The sequence below is a fragment of the Pristiophorus japonicus genome, chromosome 20 (assembly GCF_044704955.1).
Source record: "Pristiophorus japonicus isolate sPriJap1 chromosome 20, sPriJap1.hap1, whole genome shotgun sequence".
Lineage (NCBI taxonomy): Eukaryota > Metazoa > Chordata > Chondrichthyes > Pristiophoridae > Pristiophorus > Pristiophorus japonicus.
Window position 1 is genome coordinate 15,689,008 of NC_091996.1, and position 16,930 is coordinate 15,705,937.

Sequence of the window (16,930 nt, forward strand, 5' to 3'; positions counted from 1 at the left end):
CCCGGGGATCGTTCTCATGAAAGCCATAGCCAGATCCCACATCTAGTGGCCTGGTATTGATGCGGACTTGGAGCTCTGCGTCCGAAGGTGCACCATTTGTGCCCAACTCAGCAATGCCCCCGGGAAAGCTCCCCTGAGCCCCTGGCCCTGGCCTACCAAACCGTGGTCGCGGGTGCACGTAGTCTATGCGGGCCCATTCATGGGCAAAATGTTCCTCGTAGTTGTAGATGCATTTTCAAAATGGATCGAATGCACCATTTTAAACTTGAGCACAACCTCCACCACTGTGGAGATCCTCACAATCATGTTTGCAACGCACGGAATCCCTGACATATTAGTCAGTGACAATGGTTCGTGCTTCACCAGCGCAGAATTCCAAGACTTTATAATTGACCACGGCATAAATCACGTCAAGACGGCACCGTTCAAGCCGGCCTCCAACGGCCAGGTGGAGAGAGCAGTGCAAATCATTAAACAAGGCATGCTTAAAATCCAAGGTCCCATGCTGCAGGGTCGCCTGTCGCGGCTGCTGTTGGCATACAGATCTCGTCCGCACTCACTGACTGGGATCCCCCCGCGCAACTGTTGATGAAAAGGACTTTAAAAACAAGGCTCTCATTAATCCTCCCAGACATGCACGAAATCATTGAGGCAAAGCGCCGTCAGCTGACTGAGTACCATGACAGAAATTCGAGGGCGAGATGGAATGAGATAGGGGACAAAGTGTTTGTACTAAACTATGGCAGGGGTCCCAAAAGGCTTGCAGGGACAATAACGGGCAAGGAAGGAAACAGGCTACTGGTAGTACAAATGGACAATGGCAAAACCTGCCGGAGGCATGTAGACCAAGTCAAAAGCAGATTTACCAACAACACTGCGGAACCAGAGGCAGACTACAATGTGGAACTCGCACCACACCTGGTGGACAGAGAGGGAACAACCTGAGGAAAGGGCAATCCCAACAGACAGCCCAGGCGAGATACCAGCAACCACACCCAAAGAAAAACAGACACCAAGGCAAACAACTGAACCAAAACTCAGACGCTCCACGCGAGAGCGTAGACCACCTGAGAGACTGAACTTATAAAGACAATAAGACCTTGGAGGAGGGTGATGTCATGTATCTTACATTATTATATATAACTGTACCCTAACATGCTATACATGACTGTAATAAGATTTGTGAAAGGGAAATCATGCTTGACAAATCTTCTGGAATTTTTTGAGGATGTTTCCAGTAAAGTGGACAAAGGAGAACCAGTTGATGTGGTATATTTGGACTTTCAGAAGGCTTTCGACAAGGTCCCACACAAGAGATTAATGTGCAAAGTTAAAGCACATGGGATTGGGGGTAGTGTGCTGACGTGGATTGAGAACTGGTTGTCAGACAGGAAGCAAAGAGTAGGAGTAAACGGGTACTTTTCAGAATGGCAGGCAGTGACTAGTGGAGTGCCGCAAGGTTCTGTGCTGGGGCCCCAGCTGTTTACATTGTACATTAATGATTTAGACGAGGGGATTAAATGCAGTATCTCCAAATTTGCGGATGATACTAAGTTGGGTGGCAGTGTGAGCTGCGAGGAGGATGCTATTAGGCTGCAGAGTGACTTGGATAGGTTAGGTGAGTGGGCAAATGCATGGCAGATGAAGTATAATGTGGATAAATGTGAGGTTATCCACTTTGGTGGTAAAAACAGAGAGACAGACTATTATCTGAATGGTGACAGATTAGGAAAAGGGAAGGTGCAACGAGACCTGGGTGTCATGGTACATCAGTCATTGAAGGTTGGCATGCAGGTACAGCAGGCGGTTAAGAAAGCAAATGGCATGTTGGCCTTCATAGCGAGGGGATTTGAATACAGGGGCAGGGAGGTGTTGCTACAGTTGTACAGGGCCTTGGTGAGGCCACACCTGGAGTATTGTGTACAGTTTTGGTCTCCTAACTTGAGGAAGGACATTCTTGCTATTGAGGGAGTGCAGCGAAGGTTCACCAGACTGATTCCCGGGATGGCGGGACTGACCTATCAAGAAAGATTGGATCAATTGGGCTTGTATTCACTGGAGTTCAGAAGAATGAGAGGGGACCTCATAGAAACGTTTAAAATTCTGACGGGTTTAGACAGGTTAGATGCAGAAAGAATGTTCCCAATGTTGGGGAAGTCCATAACCAGGGGTCACAGTCTGAGGATAAGGGGTAAGCCATTTAGGACCGAGATGAGGAGAAACTTCTTCACCCAGAGAGTGGTGAACCTGTGGAATTCTCTACCACAGAAAGTAGTTGAGGCCAATTCACTAAATATATTCAAAAGGGAGTTAGATGAAGTCCTTACTACTCGGGGGATCAAGGGTTATGGCGAGAAAGCAGGAAGGGGGTACTGAAGTTTCATGTTCAGCCATGAACTCATTGAATGGCGGTGCAGGCTAGAAGGGCTGAATGGCCTGCTCCTGCACCTATTTTCTATGTTTCTATGTTTCTATATGACCTGTAACCAGCAGCATACCTTACCACTGGGGTGCACTTGCAAGAGACAGGTATATAATGACAGGTCTCAGGCAAGTGCAGCATTCCAGAGCTGTGAAATAAAAGGTGCAGGTCCAGAGTGACCTTGACTTCACTACATGCCTCGTGTGAATCTGTACTGAGGGGACAGGACTTTACAGTCAACACATAGCATCACACACGGTAAAAGAAAGACTTGGATTTATATAGCGCCTTTCACGACCATTGGACGTCTCAAAGCGCTTTACAGCCAATGAAGTACTTTTGGAGTGTAGTCACCATTGTAATGTAGGAAACGCGGCAGCCAATTTGCACACAGCAAGGTCCTTTGACAAGCACCTCAGCAGCATGAAGCACAGGAACAAAGGGGGGAGCAGTCAGGAGGTATACAGGCATCGCTATTCCTCTTTAAATTTTCTAGACGCTCAACTTGAGGGACCTTCTGCCGAACAGTACACTGTCCTATTGCCATCTCCCTGGCTAGGTCCCTCTACTTTGATCCAAAAATGTCCCCAATCTCATGTGATGCTCCCTACTCTGGCAGTTGTAGCATTTTTCATTTTCCGCACCAGCCTTTCTGTATGGACTCTCTTGACTGAAACTATCAACGTAATGCTAATTTTGTACTACCAGCCCACGTACTAGAAAGTGGATTGTGATCACCCCAGGTGCTTCAAGTAGGATTCTTAATCCTGCAGGCTGCCATTGACTCGATTAACTGGTTCCTACGCTCCTAGTCTGGAATAGATTCAACCCAGATCTCGGTGGTGAAAGCATAATTTGCTAACCCAGTGCACCATCGAGTCTCACTTTATAACAACTAGGGGGCAAGCTACAATTCAGATGAGTGACTGGTCTCTTTAAGCATCGATGCACCAATCAGGCGAGTGAAAGGTTCAGCCGCAACACGGTGTAATGTGTGCACCTATGAGCATGCTCACAGGTTTGTAGCGCTGTTGACATTATTTGAAAGAGCTTCCCCACGCTCCTGATCTTTGGGTGCGGAGGGAAGTGGGCAGGTCGGAGGACCTCCTCATAGGATTGGGCCTGGCCAAGGTGGCCATTCACCGGTCCAGGCAGCGGGCGGTCGAGGGGGTCATTTAGCCAACTGCCTGCCTCTCTTCCACGGCTAAGTTCACGCCAGGGTGTCCCTGGAGATGAAACACGCGGTGTTCACCAGTGCGCTCGCGGCCTTCCACGAGAGGTGGGCACCAGAGTTACTGGAGTGCATCATTTCAACAGAGAACAACATTTTAATTTAACTTGATTTGTCAAGGTTCCCTTTAATGTTTATTCGTTAAGATGTGGATTTTTGTGTCCTTACCAAAGAGGGCACTTGGCTTAAAGGTATATTAAAATAGCTGTTGCACCGTGAGTGGCTTAGCGTGATGTTCACAAGACTCAATAAAACCTCAGTCAGTTGGGTTCGGGGGATCCACAATGAGGCAGGTGGCTGTGAGCCCGGTGGATGAACTGGTAATGTTGTGTAGTGTGATTGTTAAACCTTTGCTAATAAACCAACTAATTCTTAATCGCAATGTGTTGCTATGAATGCTTAAGCAGAGAATCCATGAAGCAAGTACATTGCATCCGGGTAACCCATTCCCAATCATTCTGCTCCGCCTGTCCATTAGGAATTGACACCTAACTTGCACCTCACCAAGGCTGACCGAGGTCACGGTCGTGGTCTGGCACCTTACCTGTGCTTGAGATGGTTACGCCCTCTTTCTGCCAGGTGATGCTGGGTCTTGGGGTGCCCGTCGATTCACAGGGCAGAATAACACCATTATTCACAACTATTTCCAAAGTGGCTGGTAGGGGCTTGATCACAGGAGGCTCTGGGAGGGCAGACGATAAAAGAATGTTTTTCTTACCAACATGGATACCTTCACATTATATTCCATCTGTCACGTTCTTGCTCACTTCACTTAACCTGTCCATATCCCTTGGGCCCTCCTCACAAACTCACTTCTCCCACCTAGCTTTGTATCGTCAGCAAACTTGGATACACTCGCTCCCCTCATCTAAGTCATTGATACAGATTGCAAATAGTTGAGGCCCAAGCATTGATCCATGTAGCAACCTGCCCCAAGGTACTTCACAAGAGGGATCGCACAACACACAGGAATTGAGAGGAGCTCGGCAGATGACTGAAGGAGCAATTAAAGATTTTGAGACTGTTCTTGAAGGTGAGAAAAGATGTAGCAAAAACAGAGATTTAGGAAAATTTAAAACTAGAAAATAGACTAACAAGGGGAAACTGAGATTCCCTAGGATTACATAGGATATACTGCACAGAAACAGGCCATTCAGCCCAACCAGTCCATGCCGGCGTTTATGTGCCACTCGAGCCTCCTCCCATCTTTCCTCATCTAACCCTATCAGCATAACCCTCTATTCTCTTCTCCCTGATATGCTTATCTAACTTCCCTTAAATGTATCTATACTATTCGCTTCAACCGCTCTTTGGATAAAGAAGTGTCTTCTGAATTCCCTATGTGATTTCTTGGTGACTATCTTATATTGATGGCCTCTAGTTTTGCTTTTCCCCACAAGTGGAAACATTCTCTCTCTATCCACTCTATTAAAATCTTTCATGATTTTAAAGACATCTATTAGATCACCCCTTAACCTTCTATTTTCGAGAAAAAAAAAAGAGACCCAGCCTGTTCATCCTTTCCTGATAGGTATGCCCTCGCATTTCTAGTATCATTCTTGTATATCTTCTCTGCACCCTCTCCAGTGCCTTTATATCCTTTTGATAATATGGTGACCAGAATTGCACACATTACTCCAAATGTGGTCTAACCAAGGTTCAATACAGGTTTAGCATAACTTCTCGTTTTCAATTATATCCCTCTAGAAATAAACCCTGGTGCTTGGTTTGCTGTTTTTATGGACTTGTTAACCTGTGTCGATACTTTGTGATTTGTGTATTTGTACCCCCAGATCCTTTTGCTCTTCAACCCCATTTAGATTCTTAATTTCCAAGTAATATGTGATCTCCCTATTTTTCATACCAAAATTTAATAGCCCATATTGATCTGTGTTGAATTTCATTTGCCAATTATATACCCACCAGTAAGTACAACTTTTGGGGTTATTGGCAATTCAAGTGAATACACTTCCCCTTTAATTATGGAAAGATTATCTGTACATGTGACATAAGAACATAAGAAATAGGAGCAAGAGTAGGCCACCTGGCCCCTCAGCCTGCTCCGCCATTTAATAAGATCATGGCTGATCTGATCATGGACTCAGCTCCACTTCCCTGCCTGCTCCTCATAACCCTTTATTCCCTTATCGCTCAAAAATCTGTCTATCTCCGCCTTAAATATATTCAATGACCCAGCCTCCACAGCTCTCTGGGGCAGAGCATTCCATAGATTTACAACCCTCTTAGAGAAGAAATTCCTCCTCATCTCAGTTTTAAATGGGCGGCTCCTTATTCTGAGACTATGCCCCCTAGTTTTAGTTTCCCCTACGAGTAGAAATATCCTCTCTGTATCCACGTTGTCGAAGCCCCTCACTATCTTATATGTGTCAATAAGATCACCTCTCATTCTTCTGAACTCCGACTTATATAGGCCCAACCTACTCAACCAATCTTCATAAGTCAACCCCCTCATCTCAGGAATCAACCTAGTGAATCTTCTCTGAACAGCCTCCAATGCAAATATATTCTTCCTTAAATACGGAGACCAAAACTGCACGCAGTACTCCAGGTGTGGCCTCACCAATACCCTGTACAGTTGTAGCAGGACTTCTCTGCTTTTATACTCTATCCCCCTTGCAATAAAGGCCAACAGTCCATTTTCCTTCCTGATTACTTGCTGTACCTGCATGCTAACTTTTTGTGTTTCATGCACAAGGACCCCCATGTGATATTAACTTGTCTTAGAACTAAACGTTTATCAATAGGGTGTTATTGTAAGAATGGAAATCTCCGTGTTCATTTACCTTGCACTACAAGTGCTACGTGTTTATGTGCCGTCCCCACCACATTCCGAGCTGTACACATGTAGCTGCCAGCGTGGCTCAGGGTGGCTGCGATGATTTCCAGCAATCCTGCAGACACACAAAGATTGAAATCAACTCCTGACAACCGAGACACTCGAGAGGAAATCTGCGAGACAAATCATCGGAACTGGCAGAGCTGTGCAATTTAACTATGATTTTTGCCTGTCAGCTGCCCGTTTTTTGCCTGAAAAACGAGCAGCTGGCAGTTGAAAATCGGGCGTCAGCTTGGCCAACACATGGATGCCCAAAGCCCACCCTGATGCAATTTTCAGGTGAATGGGCGAGCAGCACTACTCTGCCTGTTTCAGACGAGCTGTAGGATGCCGCTCATGAGCGGCCTAACCAACTCTCCTTAACAGAATAAAACCATCGGTAGCCCCTCCAAGAAAATGCTCAAAAATATTTTAGGGAGGGGGGTCATTTTTGTGAAGCCAGGGGAGGCACTAAAATGACTGGCTCACTATGATATCCGTGCCCAACTCCCAGTGAATTCAGTTCCTCTCACCTCCTTCCCCCCAGGCCTGACCTGCTCAGCGTATGAGCCAGCCAATTTCCACAACCAGCAACCCGTAGAAAAGAGCCATTGGTGCCCACAGCTCACTACGCTACATTCAGCTGAGGGCCGAACCAGTAAATGGTTTGAGACTTCGAGCGCTGGATTCAGTCAGAATTTCAAAATCCTCCCTTCACTGAAATGAACAGAGCCCCGGGTTTTGCGCAGGCTGTGAGATCAACACGTGCTGGGTTAAAAGTTCAAGCAACTTTCTAATGAGCATAGGGGTTGTGAATTGGGTCTGATATCAAAGTAGAGGATGTGTCCACAGGAAAGAAGATGCTAGAAGGTACGAGAGTCATTCAGCCATATTCGATTGTGTCAATTTGACCACCTGCGTGTTATAGTAATAAAATGCATGGCAAGAGTCGATTGAGGCAATAAAGCAATTTCAGGAGGGTTGAGTGGCTGGTTCTTTAGTTTACATTGTCATTCTATTAGCATTTGTATGTACGTTTGATGTACCATAATGTAGTGCTCAAAGGCAAAAGTTAGCATAAAAAATGTAAGTGAACACTGTTTTAGCAGCATACACTGGAATCAAAGTGTGTATTTCAAAAGCAGAAGCAGACACTGCTTTTGTGAAGTGCGTATCTCAGTAACTCATACTGGTTTTGTAAGTACGAAGTTTCAATAAAGACCTGATCCTGCATTACGACAACTGAGTGTGTGTGTGATCTGATGTTTAAAGCAACGAAACAAAAAAGACAAGAAAGCAGTCCAACACCCTGCAATCCTCCTTCTCTACAATCTTTCTGCCCCCCCCTCCCATTCTCACCGAAAGGTGTTGTTCCCTGCCGGGGTACTGTCCCGTGGGGCTCAATCACAGTCGCCCTCTGGGATCTTGCCCAAGGGGCAGTTTTTCACGTGCGAACCTTGACAGTAAATGTCAACAGTGGGGTGGGGGGTACAAGGTCGGAGGGCGGTCACGGCCACGACCCACCTTAGTCCTCATCCAAAGGTTACACATGCCCGCTTCCAGTATATACGTCACTGGATAGTGATCTGGAGCAGGGAAACCTGGCAGGTTTTCCCTTCCCTGATCAGGGGGAACTGAAGCCAATGTCAGAGCTGTGACCTGCTGCTGCCGCAACTGACACAGGCTAATTCAGCACAGGCCAGGGGTTGAACATGGCTAATTTTACCGATTGAAAATTGGAACGTGAGTTGGTGTGAGACAGGTCCCACAGGGAGAAAGTGTTAAACCACTCACCAAAATACAAAAAAAAACATAGTCGATCAGTAATATCTCCAAGTTTGCAGATGACACTAAGCTGGGTGGCAGTGTGAGCTGTGAGGAGGATGCTAAGAGGCTGCAGGGTGACTTGGACAGGTTAGGAGAGTGGGCAAATGCATGGCAGATGCAGTATAATGTAGATAAATGTGAGGTTATCCACCTTGGTGGCAAAAACAGGAAGGCAGAATATTATCTGAATGGTGACAGATTAGGAAAAGGGGAGGTGCCATGGTACATCAGTCATTGAAAGATGGCATGCAGGTACAGCAGGCGGTGAAGAAGGCAAATGGCATGTTGGCCTTCATAGCTAGAGGATTTGAGTATAGGAGCAGGGAGGTCTTACTGCAGTTGTATAGGGCCTTGGTGAGGCCATACCTTGAATATTGTGCACAGTTTTGGTCTCCTAATCTGAGGAAGGACATTATTGCTATTGAGGGAGTGCAGCGAAAGTTCACCAGACTGATTCCCAAGATGGCAGAACTGACATATGAAGAAAGACTGGATCGACTAGGCTTATATTCAATGGAATTTAGAAGAATGAAAGGGGATCTCATAGAAATATATAAAATTCTGACGGGATTGGACAGGCTAGATGCAGGAAGAATGTTCCCGATGTTGGGGAAGTCCAGAACCAGAGGTCACAGTCTAAGGATAAGGGGTAAGCCATTTAGGACCGAGATGAGGAGAAACTTCTTCACCCAGAGAGTGGTGAACCTGTGGAATTCTCTACCTCAGAAAGTTGTTGAGGCCAGTTCGTTAGATATATTCAAAAGGGAGTTAGATGTGGCCCTTACGGCTAAAGGGATCAAGGTGTATGGAGAGAAACATAGAAACGAAGCATAGAAAATAGGTGCAGGAGTAGGCCATTCGGCCCTTCGAGCCGGCACTACCATTCGATAAGATCATGGCTGATCATTCCCTCAGTACCCTTTCCTGCTTTCTTTCCATACCCCTTGATCCCTTTAGTCGTAAGGGCCATATCTAACTCCCTCTTAAATATATCCAATGAACTGGCATCAACAACTCTCTGCGGTAGGGAATTCCACAAGTTAACAATTCTCTGAGTGAAGAGGTTTCTCCTCATTCCGTCCTAAATGGCCTACCCCTTATCCTAAGACTGTGTCCCCTGGTTCTGGACTTCCCCAACATCGGGAACATTCTTCCCGCATCAAACCTGTCCAGTCTCGTCAGAATCTTATATGTTTCTATGAGATCCCCTCTCATCCTTCTAAACTCCAGTGTATAAAGGCCCAGTTGATCCAGTCTCTCCTCATATGTCAGTCCAGCCATCCCAGAAATCAGTCTGGTGAACCTTCGCTGCACTCCCTCAATAGCAAGAAAGTCCTTCCTCAGATTAGGAGACCAAAACTGAACACAATATTCCAGGTGAGGCCTCACCAAGGCCCTATACAACTGCAGTAAAACCTCCCTGCTCCTATACACAAATCCCCTAGCTATGAAGGCCAACATAGCATTTGCCTTCTTCACCGCCTGCTGTACCTGCATGCCAACTTTCAATGACTGATGAACTATGACACCCACGTCGGTTGCACCTCCCCTTTTCCTAATCTGCCGCCATTCAGATAATATTCTGCCTTCGTGTTTTTGCCCCCAAAGTGGATAACCTCACATTTATCCACATTATACTGCATCTGCCATGCATTTGCCCACTCACCTAACCTGTCCAAGTCACCCTGCAGCTTCTTAGCATCCTCCTCACAGCTCACACTGCCACCCAGCTTAGTGTCATCTGCAAACTTGGAGATATTACACTCAATTCCTTCATCTAAATCATTAATGTATATTGTAAATAGCTGGGGTCCCAGCACTGAGCCCTGTGGCAGTCCACTAGTCACTGCCTGCCATTCTGAAAAGGACCCGTTTATCCCGACTCTCTGCTTCCTGTCTGCCAACCAGTTCTCTATCCATGTCAGTACATTACCCCCAATACCATGTGTTTTTATTTTGCACACCAATCTTTTGTGTGGGACCTTGTCAAAGCCTTTTGAAAGTCCAAATACACCACATCCACTGGTTCTCCCTTGTCCACTCTACTAATGACATCCTCAAAAAATTCGAGAAGATTTGTCAAGCATGATTTCCCTTTCATAAATCCATGCTGACTTGGAACGATCCTGTCACTGCTTTCCAAATGCGCTGCTATTTCATCTTTAATAATTGATTCCAACATTTTCCCCACTACTGATGTCAGGCTAACCGGTCTATAATTACCCGTTTTCTCTCTCTCTCTTTTTTAAAACAGTGGTGTTACATTAGCTACCCTCCAGTCCATAGGGACTGATCCAGAGTCGATAGACTGTTAGAAAATGATCACCAATGCATCCACTATTTCTAGGGCCACTTCCTTAAGTACTCTGGGATGCAGACTATCAGGCTCTGGGGATTTATCGGCCTTCAATACCATCAATTTCCCTAACACAATTTCTCACCTAATAAGGATATCCTTCAGTTCCTCCTTCTCACTAGACTCTCGGTCCCCTAGTACTTCCAGAAGGTTATTTGTGTCTTCCTTCGTGAAGACAGAACCAAAGTATTTGTTCAACTGGTCTGCCATTTCTTTGTTCCCCATTATAAATTCATCTGAATCTGACTGCAAGGGATCTACGTTTGTCTTCACTAATCTTTTTCTCTTCATATATCTATAGAAGCTTTTGCAGTCAGTTTTTATGTTCCCGGCAAGCTTCCTTTCATACTCTATTTTCCCCCTCCTAATTAAACCCTTTGTCCTCCTCTGCTGAATTCTAAATTTCTCCCAGTCCTCAGGTTTGCTGCTTTTTCTGGCCAATTTATATGCCTCTTCTTTGGATTTAACACAATCCTTAATTTCCCTTGTTAGCCACGGTTGAGCCACCTTCCCTGTTTTATTTTTACTCCAGACAGGGATGTACAATTGTTAAAGTTCATCCATGTGATCTTTAAATGTTTGCTATTGCCTATCCACCGTCAATCCCTTAAGTATCATTTGCCAGTCTATTCTAGCGAATTCACGCCTCATACCATCGAAGTTACCTTTCCTTAAGTTCAGGACCCTAGTCTCCGAATTAACTGTGTCACTCTCCATCTTAATAAAGAATTCTACCATATTATGGTCACTCTCCCCCAAGGGGCCTCGCACAAGATTGCTAATTAGTCCTTTCTCATTACACATCACCCAGTCTAGGATGGCCAGTCCTCTAGTTGGTTCCTCGACATATTGGTCTAGACAACCATCCCTAGTACACTCCAGGAAATCTTCCACCACCAGTTAGATTAGCCCAATCTATATGTAGATTAAAGTCGCCCATGATAACTGCTGTACCTTTATTGCACGCATTCCTAATTTCTTGTTTGATGCTGTCCCCAACCTCACCATTATTGTTTGCTCGTCTGTACACAACTCCCACTAGCGTTTTCTGACCTTTGGTATTCCGCAGCTCCGTCCATACAGATTCCACATCATCCAGGCTAATGTCCTTCCTTACTATTGCGTTAATTTCCTCTTTAACCAGAAACACTACCCCACCTCCTTTTCCTTTCTGTCTAGCAGGAATGGGGTACTGAAGTTGCATGATCAGCCATGGTCTTATTGAATGGTGGTGCAGGCTCGAAGGGCCGAATGGCCTACTGCTGCACCTATTTTCTATGTTTCTATGTAACTTGTACTAAAATATACACAAAAACACTTTTATCTTTAAAAGCCAATCTTGCACAAACCTGTTGGCAGTATTTTGTACCCGGGCCCTCGCTTCCCCAGTCGAGCTCCGTCCTTCATCCAGCTCACTGCAGGCTCTGGGATTCCAGTCGCATGACAGGGCAGCACCACCGAGGACATCTTTGTGACAGTCAGGTCTGGAGAGTCATCTGCAATCGATGGTGGAACTAGGGTGGAAATACACAGTGATGTTAAAGAAAGAGGCGTTCAGCTTTAGGAAGGATTGTTGGATCAGCGGTTAGTCAACCTCCTTCCTTCTCTGGTTTACAACCACACGCTTTGAGTAAGCATGAGACACTCGATGGTGGAGTATACGGTGCTGACTTTATCCTTATACAGCACCGGTGATCATCCTAACTGTACACAGACGATGGCTTTTCCGTTTCTCTGTTTCAACTGGAACAAGCAGGAATAGTAGTATAATGGTTATGTTACTGGACTAGTAATCCAGAGGCCTGGATTAATAATCTGGGGTTCAAATCCCATCACGGCAGCTAGGGGATTTAAATTCAATTAATTAAATAAAATCTGGAATTTTTAAAAAAGCAAGCATCAGTAATGGTGACCATGAAACTACTGGATTGTCGTAAGAATTGATCTGGTTCACTGATGTCCTTTATAGCAGATGCATTCGTTACAATCAACCAAAATTCTCTGGACTCTGGGGAGGTACCAGCGGATTGGAAAGCAGCTAATGTAATGCCTCTGTTTAAAAAAGGGGACAGACAAAAGGCAGGTAACTATAGGCTGGTTAGTTTAACATCTGTAGTGGGGAAAATGCTTGAAACTATCATTAAGGAAGAAATAGCGGGACATCTAGATAGGAATAGTGCAATCAAGCAGACACAGCATGGATTCATGAAGGGGAAATCATGTTTAACTAATTTACTAGAATTCTTTGAGGATATAATGAGCATGGTGGATAGAGGTGTACCGAGGGATGTGGTGTATTTAGATTTCCAAAAGGCATTCGATAAAGTGCCACACAAAAGGTTACTGCAGAAGATAGAGGTACGCGGAGTCAGAGGAAATGTATTAGCATGGATAGAGAATTGGCTGGCTAACAGAAAGCAGAGAGTCGCGATAAATGGGTCCTTTTCAGGTTGGAAATCGGTGGTTAGTGGTGTGCCACAGGGATCGGTGCTGGGACCACAACTGTTTACAATATACATAGATGACCTGGAAGAGGGGACAGAGTGTAGTGTAACAAAATTTGCAGATGACACTAAGATTAGTGGGAAAGCGGGTTGTGTAGAGGACACAGAGAGGCTGCAAAGAGATTTGGATAGGTTAAGCGAATGGGCTAAGGTTTGACAGATGGAATACAATGTCAGAAAATGTGAGGTCATCCACTTTGGGAAAAAAAAACAGTGAAAGAGAATATTATTTGAATGGGGAGAAATTACAACATGCTGAGATGCAGAGGGACCTGGGGGTCCTTGTGCATGAAACTCTTTTTGGAGTTTATCTGCAAAACATAAAACATTAAACCGTGCCACCCGACCTGGGTGACATACCAGACATTTACAAGGCCCTTTTTTTCCTTTTTTTGGTTTTTTTTTTCCCCCTTTTTTTTTGTTTTTTTCTTTTCTTCTTTTTTTGGTTTTTTTTTTGGGCACTAAAATCACAATTTTTCCACAGTGCCCCCTATAAAAGGGAAGGGGACACTAAAAACACCGGCAATTAAAACACATTAAACTTTAAAACGTAAAATCAAATTAAAATTTGGTTGCCGGGCGTGATGATGCACTCCAGTCCCTCCGGTGCCCACCTCTCGCGGAAGGCCGCGAGCGTACCGGTGGACACCGCGTGCTCCATCTCCAAGGACACCCTGGACCGGATATAAGAGCGGAAGAGAGGCAGGCAGTCAGGTTGAACGACCGAATCCCAAAAAGTTAGTTTGCAGGTGCAGCAGGTAATCAGGAAGGCGAATGGAATGTTGGCCTTCATTGCGAGAGGGATGGAGTACAAAAGCAGGGAGGTCCTGCTGCAACTGTATAGGGTGTTGGTAAGATCGCACCTGGAGTACTGCGTGCAGTTTTGTTCACCTTACTTAAGGAAGGATATACTGGCTTTGGATGGGGTACAGAGACGATTCACTAGGCTGATTCTGGAGATGAGGGGGTTACCTTATGATGATAGATTGAGTAGACTGGGTCTTTACTCGTTTGAGTAGACTGGGTCTTTACTCGTTTGAGTTCAGAAGGATGAGGGGTGATCTTATAGAAACATTTAAAATCATGAAAGGGATAGACAAAATAGAGGTAGAGAGGTTGTTTCCACTGGTAGGGGAGGCTAGAACTAGGGGGCACAGCCTCAAAATATGGGGGAGCCAATTTAAAACCGAGTTGAGAAGGAATTTCTTCTCCCAGAGGGTTGTGAATCTGTGGAATTCTCTGCCCAGTGAAGCAGTTGAGGCTAGCTCATTGAATGTATTCAAATCACAGATAGATAGATTTTTAACCAATAAGGGAATTAAGGGTTATGGGGAGCGGGCGGGTAAGTGGAGCTGAGTCCACGGCCAGATCAGCCATGATCTTATTGAATGGCGGAGCAGGCTCGAGGGGCTAGATGGCCTACTCCTGTTCTTAATTCTTATGTTCTTATGTTATGTTTAGGGAAGGAACTTTGCCGTCTTTACCGGGTCTGGCCTACATGCGACTCCAGACCCACAGCAATGTGGCGGACTCTTAACTCACCTCTGAAAAATCGAGCGAGCCACTCAGTTGTACCAAACCGTTTCGACAAAGTCAGTACTGTGGGAGTACTTTCACCACACGGACTGCAGCGGTTCAAGAAGGTGGCTCATCACTACCTTCTCGAGGGCAATTAGGGATGGGCAATAAAGGCTGGCTTTTCCAGCGATGCCCACATCCCAGGAACAAATAAATAAAAACAAACTAACTGTCTAAAACCATGCTCCTTTATGCATCGAGCTTGCCCCCCAAATCCATGACCTCCACCACCTAGAAGGAAAAGGGCAGCAGGTGCATGGGAACACCATCGCCTCCACGCTCCCCTCCAAGTCACACACCATCCTGACTTGGATATATATCGCCGTTTCCTCATCGTCACTGGGTTGAACTTCTGGAACTCCCTCCCCAACAGCACTGTGGGAGCACCTTCACCACACGGACTGCAGGGTTCAAGAAGGCGGCTCACCTCCACCTTCTCAAGGGCAATTAGGGATGGGCAATAAATGCTGGCCTTGCCAGCGACGCCCACATCCCAGGAATAAAAAAAAACATTAAAGGCACAGTCGATGATAAGACCTCATGATAGATTTGTTCCTGAATCCATCAAAACAATCTATTTACACACGTGGTCATAGTGGTTTATTTCAAAGATCCTTCCCTCAGACAAGACTTCCTGACCTATCTTTTCTTGACTACTTTGAGGAGTAGTTTTAGTAACAGCTTGCCTTCTTAAACATCTTTTCTAAACTATAATTAATGGACACCTCTGCCTTTGTTTATTACACTAGCTACTAAAGCTAAACTTTAATCACTCGTTGTCGATGCCTTCCCAGTATTTCCTTGTACAGGCATTTCCTGTAGATAATACTCTGGAGCAGAAGATAAGCCGTGCTTTCTTCTGCGGCGATCCGCTGCTCTGCCGTTTATATCGGAAAGCCTGTTGCTCCAAGGTACAAGGAAGTTCGATTATTAATCCTTAACTCTCCAAGATGACTAACAAAGGATAAAGTCAAGGAGCTGGAAAATAAGCTCAAGACTGAGGTATCAGAACTGCAACATACCTATCTTTCTGTAATCTACCTGTTCATAGTGGATAAAAATTCTTGAGAATTCCTATTTGTCACAGGTACTTCTGGTCACGATTTAGTCACACTTTTGTGACTTATAGTAAAGATCATGGTTAAAGTGCGACACCTCAGGTAAAACTGGCTTCTGTTGCCTTTGATGGGTTATGTGGTAATGCCTGCTATTCAGTCTTCCCACCACTATTGGCGCTGTGGCCAGTGTTACCTATGCCCAATGGCCATTTTGTTTTCACCCTATTTACATGGCTGCATTTCGTGACACCGCTATTGCCGGCCAAAATGGAGATTATTAGGTAATTTCCCCCACCAATAAGTGACTGGGATTGATTTTACGCACATAATTAATATTGTATTACTATCGTCCACTCACTGTATTTTTGCTGGAGAAGTCACCCTACTTTTATCGGGAGAAATTGCTGTAGTTTTGGCCACGAGTTCTGCTTCCTCTAGTGCGTAGAGATTCTCATTGAATGGACCCTGCTGCCTCTGGCCCTGATTTTCCGCCCCCAAGACACTGCCTCCTTTTTGGCCTTAAAAAACCACTTATACAGTCCACTTGCCCACCTGCCTCTGTCTCTGCTTCTTTTGCCCCAACGCCCACGGCCTTCTACTTTCTTTCTTTTTTTTGTTGGCTTTACTGGACATTTGGAGCTGCACAAGACTCACCGGCAGGGAAGACAGAGGTCCTTGCCACAAGTCCGCACCTTCAAGCTGCCACCCCGACAGAAACCAGGACAGATGTGCAGAAGGCATTGGGCAAAATACAAGAACATACAAATGGCCATATACACACGAGGCAGAGCTGGAGCAGAAACCCAGGGAGTCGACACATCCAGCGAAGACATCAGAGGGGAGACAGGTAGCTCAGGCAGGAAGAAATACCAGTGTGCAGAGACGGAGGAGAGAGACGGAAGATACATGCCAGGGAAAGAAACACACGTGTGTGAAACAGGGAAAGAGAAACAGAACAAAGCAAAAGAAAAAAAGACTTGCATTTATATAGCGCCTTTCACGAACACCGGACGTCTCAAAGCACTTTACAGCCAATGAAGTACTTTTGGAGTGCAGTCACTAGTGTAATGTGGGACACACGGCAGCCAACACAGCAAGCTCCCACGAACAGCAATGTG

The 16,930-nt window shown here is 45.4% G+C and overlaps 1 protein-coding gene across 1 annotated transcript in view; it reads right to left on the bottom strand.

The window, feature by feature from the left end:
* The window catches only part of LOC139233090 (hemicentin-1-like), a 530,358-nt gene that overhangs the window by 120,906 nt on the left and 392,522 nt on the right, over nt 1-16,930 (bottom strand). Inside the window, exons 77-79 of the mRNA XM_070863608.1 lie at nt 12,022-12,186; nt 6,458-6,565; nt 4,198-4,335 (exon numbers count right to left, since the gene is read on the bottom strand). Coding sequence (XP_070719709.1) covers nt 4,198-4,335; nt 6,458-6,565; nt 12,022-12,186 — 411 coding nt within the window. The remainder of the gene's footprint in view (nt 1-4,197; nt 4,336-6,457; nt 6,566-12,021; nt 12,187-16,930) is intronic.